A 9,861-nucleotide genomic window follows, 5' to 3' on the forward strand; every position below is an offset into this window, starting at 1 on the left:
ATTAACTGTACTTTAAGCGGAATAAGAAGGTAATTACGTGTATAATGTATTAGTTCGTATTACAACACCATGGTTCAGAAAATTGGTAACAATCCGGCCCAGTACAGCAAACAATCAACGTAGATAATAGAGGGTGAAAGCCGAATCTCGAATGCACAGGCACAGGTATCAGAATTTTTTTCGAACCCACAGCACATAATCGCCTAGTAGACGACAATCCAACTCGCTGCATTCAGTAAAAATAAATTTGATCACAGCCTTGAGTAATTTCAATAAACAGATTTATGACACTACGATGTATGATTAGTAAGTTTTATGCAACGTTTCGATATGTTTACCCTGCCATTTTCAGGTACAGACACACATCCAAACGCTACATACAATTTCGAGCAACCGTTCATGTTCAACCGAAAGTACAATTACTAATTAAAGAAAGACTTTAGTATAACGTTGTGGTTTGGACATTTTCCTGGTTTGTACATCTGAGCCACCCGCATGTATAAGTCTCTTACATATAGGAAATCTGCTGAATTCATTCAACGATAGCATCAAGCTAACTGACATTATTTTGAATTCAAGTGCAATCTAAATAAGTTGTTTTCCTCTATCTTACCATGGGACATGCTTTTACCATTGAGAAACTCAACGGCGCATTTTGATCACGTTTATAGTAGCAACAAGGATTGAAAAGGACTTGAACTCCGGATGAACGCAGAAATGTAATTTCCGTTATTAGACAGTATCTATGAAGGTAGGGTTTAGCAATAGGATTTAAAAGTCTGATTTAGCTTTAACAGTTTATATAGATAACTACTGCAATATAGCAAACACTAGTGGAATATTCGGAAATCGCTTAGGACAAAACAGGTTTGAATTATCTCATATTGTTGAAGAGGATATTCATTAACTACCTTGAAATGAATGGAGTTTTACGTCTACTTTTCTGCACTAGAAAAGAAGGAAGTTTGCCAGATGTGTCAGATAGAAAACGTCCATACTTATTTACTTTTAAATGGTTGATAAACCGAAAAGGGACACGTATGGATCTATTTTCTGTTATTTGTAAGAAGATAAAAATCGCAATGGCTATATAGCACATTAATATTTCAGAATTCACTATGATGACAAAAATTCATTTATTTTTCAGGCTTTAGAAACCAGTCAATACATTTTAACGATATCTTACAGAGGTGGCGTAACTTTTCTTAAAAGAGAACATCCGAGGAACGTTTAAGACGATACATTTAAAGTAGTAAGGAAAAGAGTTTTTAAATTTAGAAAATGACTGAAAGTCGAATCAACCAGTTCGGAGATACGGACGATGTAACCAAGATGACGGTAGAAGATTGGGAAAAACGATGGAAGCTTGAACAAACAGGCTTTCATATGGATCAAGTCCATCCGTAAGTGTTTTTCTTCTAATCTTTTGTTTCTTTATTTTGCTTTTCGGTGCCTGCCCGCAATGAATATAAACAACGGGGTTTCTTGGGGTCCAGCGATGCTGGTCAGAGGGGCTCAGAGGGGCTGGAAACGTCTAATCGTTTGGATGGAGCAATAAAAAGGGGCCCTGTGTGGTAAGGACTGTACTCATCAAAGACCCCATAAAATTGACCAAGGCAACGCCCGATTTGTTCAGACTTCTATAGACCAAAAACCGCTATCGTATCACCCCCTCCCCACTTCTCCCCAACTCATATATTTTATTTCAGCCGTCACCCTGTGCGTCTAATTTCAGAATGTTGGTGAAATATTATTCCAAATTAACCCGAGATAAACCGAAGTTGAGATTTTATTTACCTCTGTGTGGAAAATCCGTCGATTTAAAATGGTATGTAAGTTAAAACAAAACAAAAATTCCCTTAAACAATTCCATTAACCAAAATTCTCGTCTAGAGAATGACAAAATCGGGCGCAACAATTGTATATACTCCTCAAACGAAAAGTACCATCGTGCACGAGTAAGCACACAGGTATCGTTTTAGTGAACACATAACCTGCAAGGAGAAGGGTTCGGTGATGTACTGGTGTAGTGGAGGAAAGTCAGGAAGGGTAACAAAAAGGGCAAATTATATGATAATAAATATCATTGCCTGCCTTCAATTCCATATTGTATTTTCCAGGTTATCTGATAACGGACATGACGTAGTCGGATGTGACGGGTCAGATATCGGCTGTCAAGATTTCTTTAAAGAGAATTCTCTCCCTTACACTAGTGAAGCTTTACCAGAAAGCACTGGCGGCGGAGTTTTATATCAGGTAAGGTATTTGTAACGTAAATAGTTTTGGGGATGTTTTGAGCCACGTTCTACAAAAAAGAGAGGGAATAGAAGGAGAGTAGAGTATGCAAATCCTTAGTTATCTCCCTTGCATTAAAGCAGAAGATATCGACGATGGAATTTATAACAGGCAAGGTTTCAAGTTAGCAAATCTTCATAAAAGAAAACAAAAGCTGAGCTAACTTAAATTCTTTCGTTTTCAATATAAAATCGAATCTTTAGTTTTGGAAATAGACGTTATCATTCCTTTGTAGGACAATACAGGACATTGTCTTGTGTGGTTGACAATCTTAATGAAGGAGTGGTATCGGGAGATTGAGCAATAAGCATACCCCAGCCTCGCTACCCACAACTAATTATTATATATTTCAGAATAAAGAGAAGAATATCAAACTATACCGATGTGATTTTTTCAAACTTTCACCAGAGATTATTGGACAGTTTGATTGTATCTGGGACAGGGGATCGTTTGTAGCTATCCCAGTCACAGAACGAGGCAGGTTTGTATTTTTACCCAATCCCACCCCAGCAACCATAGAGTATCTGGGACAGGGGATCGTTTGTAGCTATCCCAGTCACAGAACGAGGCAGGTTTGTATTTTTACCCATCCCCACCCCAGCAATATAGAGTATCTGGGACAGGGAATCGTTTGTAGCTATCCCAGTCACAGAACGAGGCAGGTTTGTATTTTTACCCATCCCCACCCCAGCAACCATAGAGTATCTGGGGCAGAGGATCGTTTGTAGCTATCCCAATCACAGAACGAGACAGGTTTGTATATTGGCCATATCCCCTCCCCTATACGTAATTCTTACGTGGACGAATTGCTACAGATGGGGTCGACGTTGACACCATGTGATATACCCTATAAATAATTTCAGATATGCTGAGTTAATATTACAGTCATTAAAACCCACTGGTCGCTATCTGCTGGACACATTTCAACTTCCCCATCAAAACTATCAAGGCCCGCCATTTAATACAGAGGAAGACGAAGTCAACAAGTATTTCGGTGAGTTTTAGAAGTCAAAGGTTGTGATCATACATATCTATTGAATAAATATATATGAACCGGCTTGTAGTACAGTCGGTAATAGCGTTGAAATGAACTCATTGGCTTGGTAACGCCAACAAATGGTTGTCGGTCGTGGGTTCTAATCTCGGTCAGTGAGTGAAAGTCGGGTGGCCTTAAAAAAGCCTTTTATCATTATTGCACTCGACCCAGCTGTAAGTGGGTACGAATTTATAGGGAAAGATCAATACCAAGGGGTTTTACCAAGGACCAGCTGATAGAACTGTGAACCTAAGTTGTTAACCTTGTAAAAGCAAAATGGTTCGGTGTATTTCTTAAACTCTATATTAAGTTTCTAAGCACAGTAGGCCTAAAACGTTTTTTTAAGATTCAGACAAGTAGGATGTAAAACTCAGGATTGTTATTTCTAATTTTACAGGTCAGAAATGTACGATAGAGAAGCTGGCAGTGAACAATGTTTTTAATCAGAAACATCTAGAACAGTGGAAGGTGGAATATTTTAATGAAATTGTTTACTTACTAACTTCCAAATAAAATTGTTGTCGTTTTCTCGATGTGTATTTTATTTTCATTTCGAACAGGAATTTCAATTGAATAGAGGTCTAACTATTATTAACCTAACAGTTGTTTCTCCATGCTTTTCGTTACAACGAAGTTGGATGTCTACATCTAGAAACATAACAACAACTTCTAGGCGTGTAGTCTTTTAGTCATCTTAGTTCTGTGGCTGTATCCGACTTCCGGTACCCTGCTCGGTGGCGCCATCTTTAGGGGCAGATAACCCGAGTTCGATTCCCATTAAGTGATAATCGTGTCATCTTGTTTCCCTTTTCTTTGACGAAAGAAATTATTTTGATTTACCCGTATAACTTATCACAATCCGACTTTTGGGATTCACAAGCTTTTAATCGCTTCATTCCGATTCCTGGTCTTTATCATATTCTGGCCAGCTTTTTTTTGGAACTACATGACAGGCACGTAATAAGCCCAATGTGCCATGGAAGGCAATAGCTAATAGAGACTGATTTCAGCTTCGAATTTTGCAGGGGAAGTCAATATATTTCTCCCCCCACCCCTTTTCTTTAGTTCTTTAGCTACATGAATAGACATTGTAGGGGAAAAACGAAATGTTGCAGGACATAAGGCTATAGAACTCACTGTTGAGGTAGCCTGGCGGTAAAAAGAATAACAGTTATTAGGTATGTTATAAGTAGGCCTATATAAATAGCCTAATATATATAAACTAAGAGTACAGGTATAATAAAGAACTATTATATATATTATAGGGTATTTATTACAGTCTGGTATTTATAATACCCTATCTTATATACCCTAACATTTTATTATTATTATATTATTCGTCTTGAAAGAGATTCCGAGTTGACAAACCTACATACAAAATAAACATCATTGGCTATGTGGACTCTCTGAAAGAGATTCCGAGTTGACAAACCTGTATACCAAATACACATTATTAGCTATGTGGACTCTCTGAAAGAGATTCCGAGTTGACAAACCTAAACAACCAATATAAATTACAATGTATTAACCATGTGGACTAACAAATCTAAATAAACATTGGTGTATTAGTGGATACTCCAAAAGTAATGCCGAGTTGACAAACCTGTATACCATATACACATTATTAGTTATGTGGACTCTCTGAAAGGGATACTGAGTTGACAAACCTGTATACCAAATACACATTATTAGCTATGTGGACTCTCTGAAAGGGATATTGAGTTGACAAACCTGTATACCAAATACACATTATTAGCTATGTGGACTCTCTGAAAGGGATACTGAGTTGACAAACCTGTATACCAAATACACATTATTAGCTATGTGAACTCTCTGAAATCACAATTTATCACAGTCTATTTGGGGAAGTTTCTGGAGTTGCAATCTGTCAATGACATAGGTATATACAGGTATATAGTATCAGTGGTACCAGGTAAGATACACCTGTAATATAGATCACACTAATACAATCGATCTGATAATCGGCTTACGGCAGATACACTATATCACAACTCTTATTGGTTACCAAGAAATATGTAACAGTATATTGATATGATACCGAGACTAGGTCAACATTAAGATATAAGATTGCATCAGCTCCTTCATGGTCACCATCTATATCATCGTATCACGAATACGGGTTTTGACCTGGTCTTATTAACGAGGAAGTATGACGAATGGGGTGTTGTTTGGACACGGTGCATCTCTGAGTTGGTCTCGGGTATACAATGTATTGGGGTAGTCTTGGGTTAGGTATACGCCCATTGTTTTTGAATTTACTGCCACACGGGTGGATTAAACCTTCTTCTTTTCCCATTAATGATCGGACGAAATTACATTTACATTGTGTTCAGTCGAATTTTGTCATTGATAATGACCTAGAACACATTGAGTAAATAGTCTATTTCAGTATTTAATGGTTGTTTAAAAAATTAGTGAAAACAGTCAACACATAACCTCAAGTCAAGACGAAATTCTAAAAAAGGCATTTTCCCCTCTCCCAATTGAGTTTTTCGAACAGTAGATAATAGATCAATATTAATTGATAGATTTAGTGTTTACCTGACAACACTGGATCAGTCACTAGGTCAATATCGATTGATTTTATAGATAGAAATTGGTAAATAGCCATCATTATAGTTCGATCATCTTATTGATTTGTTTACTGTATCGATTAATTTACCCATCTCTACAGTCAAACGAGACATGTTCATCCTCTAGCTAGTAATATTAAAGGCATTGTAAAGAGGTTTTCTAAATTGTGTATGTGTATCGGGGACACTGATAGCATCATCTTGCACCATTTCAATTCTCAATCAAACTTCTGTGTTTCGTGCAATTTGCGATATTGAAGCTTTGTTTAAGTGGACTGTAAGAACCACAGACGTCTGATTGAAAATTGGAATTGAACAAATTGATGCTATCAGTATCCCAGATACACATAAAAAATTAAGAAAACCTCTTTACAATCTCTTTAACACAATGACAGTTTTATGTGATTAAAATGCTTCCAATCTGAAAATATGATTTCCTTCACAATACTGGATCACAAGTTGGAAATGAATTAATAAAAGCTGAAGTCTTTAATTATAAAAAATTATTACAATGACGTGAATTGATCATTCTAGATCAAAAATTAACACGTGTGCGTTTTCAAATGGATTATTTAAATCTAGTGAGCCATTATTCGATTTACTATAGTTTGAAATACAGGATTTATCTTCAACAATAGGGCTATAAACGGATTATCTAGGCCGTATAAACGTATTAAATCCTCTTTCACACCACAAGTCAAAGATTGGATTAGAGCAAGATTTAAATTTTATAGCAATTGGTCAACTAATGGATAGTTTATAGTTTCGAATAAAGAGCCATATTTCCAACTTGTCAAACAAGTCGAAGAGCTGAGGGCAACTTTGTTGTTAAAAATCGCCTTGTTATTTAACAACTGACAGACTTGGTAGAAATTGGTTTGAGAAGAAATATCCAGGCATCCATTGTTTTGATAAACAGTATACAGAGCGGATACGAAGGAATAAATTACAGTTTTATGTGAAAGGGATTAAAAACAGATACTGAAAGACCACTCGAAAGCACTGGTCGTAGTGATCTCGTCGTCAGAAGTGTTAACTAGGCTTAACAGAAGACAAACAGAACGGGTGCGACTAATTTGTAATTCTGCACAAAGCGGATTAAAGAGTTCAGTGACCGTTTTAAGAGTTATCCCCGACTGTCATACAAACTTAATCTGTATTGTATAATAATCAATCAGGTTTTAACGGTTGATTGGGGTTATTATAGCTACCGTATAGGACGACAGATTATTATAGTAGGCTCAATCATACCAGTTCGACAGTGTACAGTGGTTAGGTTGGTAAAGTGTTAGTTTTTAAAGCCGATCTTCAGTGGTTCGTGTGAGCGGCAGCATATAATTTCTCTTGGTTAGGGATATGTCGATGTTTTGTGTACCGTGTTTTGGAACAACTTTCTTTTCAACTTAAAAAAAAAATTGTCGGTGTTTTGTCGTTAGCGTCCGTAGGTCACATATTCTCATCGTTAGGGACAAGTTGGTGTTTTGTGTTGTGTGCACCATTGTATGAGAAAACAAACTACTTTTAACAAACAACTTACAAAATCGCGGTGTTGGTGGTAGATTTGAGTCCAAGTAAGTCCTAACTTCTCGACGTAAAGGATAGTAAATTTTTTTTGTCCTTTGCGAACCGGTTTTTGGAAGATTATAGGTTACGTATAGAAGGACTATTTTGTTTTAGAGTATTTGATTTGGTAGCCTTGAAGTTCAAATACAATCATTGTTTTCTGTTTGGTCGGCAACAGTGTACTTTTCATCTAAACTGTTTTGTGGATTTTCAGTGAACGCTTCAGAATTTATCAATTCTCAACGATAGGTACAAGTCGGTGGTCTGTGGTTTGAACGGTAGCTCGTTACTCGCAAAGTAAGGTTTTAGTTTAGTGTGAACATGGCTTTAACAGAGACCAGAAGTCTTAGCAATAGACTGAAATCACGATGCCAGTCAGCGCCTCTTCAGCGTCGACGAACTTTAGATGAATTTCCAATGAATTATTCCCGAATTGAGGCAATGGCCATGGCACAAAAATGGAGGAACAATAAGTTGCTGAAAAATGACAATATTTCCCGGATTACTGAAGAAAGTGACAATCTAAGAGAGTATGGCCGAAAAAGATTCGATTACGTGGTGAAAAGTGCTAAAGCAGACCTGGTGGCCAACCGGAAGATAAGTTGTGACCGACTTCCGGTGACGCCTTATAACGGACCATCACGTTACGGAAGTCCTCTTTATAATAAGACGCCATCTTTGTTGAGTACGATTCGTCTGCGTCCACAATCAGAATATGGATATACACATAAACCGCAAGAACACCCAGAAATCCAAAGAGCTCTCCTTCAGAGCAATGATGACTACAACCTTCGACTTAATCTGGATTCTGAATTGTCAGGAACGACAACTCCAGTAAGAACCATCACCAGTGATTACCTTTTCGTTCCAAAATCTACGTCTGCTAAAAGCATGCACGAGACTTTCAGTAACTGGACAGATTTGAATGACAGTTGTGTATCACCGGATTACAATCTATCCCAAACGATAATTACTTCTCCAAAACGACGTCTGTCATCTAAATTCTTGGATTATGTGTCTTCTGCCTCGTCGTCAACAACATCTGAATCGGAAATGCCTCAAGGTTTAACCTCCGGTACTGAAAATCCTGAAGAAAACAGCACGATCCCTCTCCAGTAAGTGTTGTTTCTATTCCCGGTCATTTTTCAAGACGTATAAACGAGAAACAGGGTCTGATCGTTTACCATTAGATAGAACCATCCTTAGGATTACACAACATAACCTCCCCCCCTCCCTCCCCTAAGAAAAAAACTGGCCTTGCCTTGCCAGCTATATACTTTATTATGTATATATTATACATATATATCAACCCTTTGAAATCGGATCGCTAATCCCTTCTTTGTTAATATCTTTATGCATTAATCTGTTTGGAATAAACACAATAAGTTTTATTTAATTTGGGTTAATTGTCCGACTCTATATAATATGATATATTCAATATAATAAACCTATGTTATGAGCCCTAAATAGAATGTTATATACATAACAACTATCTATCAAGAGAGAATATACAGTTTGTGTTCGTATTGCCTGGTCTTAGGGATTCAAAAGGGGTTTCGCACATTTATGTGAATCTGATAGATCGATAGCTTCTATTTGCACCATATGAACGCTATGAAGATTTTTCTGTGAAGTTTTTATGACCCGTATCCCCCTATCCCCCTACCTCCCCAACCCTGACTTATAACGTCACAATCAGATCTCGAAAAGGATATGTATTTTTATAGTCGAGGAAATATATTTAAGCATAACCTTGTTCATTCAAAACATAAACACGACTGGTCCAACCTTTAATACACCTTTTCGCAGAACGCATTTTCAGTACAACTTCTACAAAACTTTAGCTTACTTATATTTACTATTTTCAGGGTACCAGAAAGCTCCGATACCACACCACTTCCGGTACAAGAAGCCAATCTCAGTAACCCACCACCAGTGGAAAAGGAGCCCAAAGAGAAACCACGGCCTAGAAAATCCAGACGATCTCGTCCAAAATGTTGGGTAGATGATGTGACAGTTTCCAGCGAGCCGTCTGTTCATCTCACTCCGGAAGTTCCAGTTGAACCGGAAGATAAGGAAGTGGGACAGACCGGAACGGAGCAGCATCCAACACTTCCGGAACCGCCTGTAAAAACAGCAGCTCAGTTGGCGGAAGAGCTTCTCAACCCAGATGATGTGGTAGGTGGGGACAATCCCGAACTCGTCCGAGAAGAATTCAACATTTTAAATTTGGAGGACGTGAAAGAACGACAAATCGAACTGCCGAAATTTTTATGTCCGAGTTCGGAAGAGAAATCCCGCCAAGTGGCCATTAAAGATTGGTTAGCAGGTACTTGCTTTACGTCTGCTCGTCACCAGATTCCTATGTACTGA

The 9,861-nt window shown here is 37.7% G+C and overlaps 2 protein-coding genes across 2 annotated transcripts; both read left to right on the top strand.

Annotated features, from left to right (window-relative positions):
* Window positions 1-1,332: 1,332 nt before the first annotated feature.
* Window positions 1,333-3,844, top strand: LOTGIDRAFT_112328 (hypothetical protein; the record flags this gene model as incomplete). Its single annotated transcript, XM_009050411.1, has 6 exons — window positions 1,333-1,403; window positions 1,736-1,828; window positions 2,121-2,256; window positions 2,649-2,776; window positions 3,159-3,289; window positions 3,729-3,844. The coding sequence occupies 6 exons, from the start codon at window positions 1,333-1,335 to the stop codon at window positions 3,842-3,844; spliced, it is 675 nt and encodes a 224-aa protein (XP_009048659.1).
* Window positions 3,845-7,809: 3,965 nt separating this feature from the next.
* Window positions 7,810-9,861, top strand: LOTGIDRAFT_157815 (hypothetical protein; the record flags this gene model as incomplete). Its single annotated transcript, XM_009050412.1, has 2 exons — window positions 7,810-8,603; window positions 9,357-9,861. 2 exons carry the CDS (start codon window positions 7,810-7,812, stop codon window positions 9,859-9,861), a joined length of 1,299 nt encoding a protein of 432 aa, XP_009048660.1.

Source organism: Lottia gigantea (assembly GCF_000327385.1).
Source record: "Lottia gigantea unplaced genomic scaffold LOTGIsca_15, whole genome shotgun sequence".
NCBI classification, from domain to species: Eukaryota; Metazoa; Mollusca; class Gastropoda; family Lottiidae; genus Lottia; species Lottia gigantea.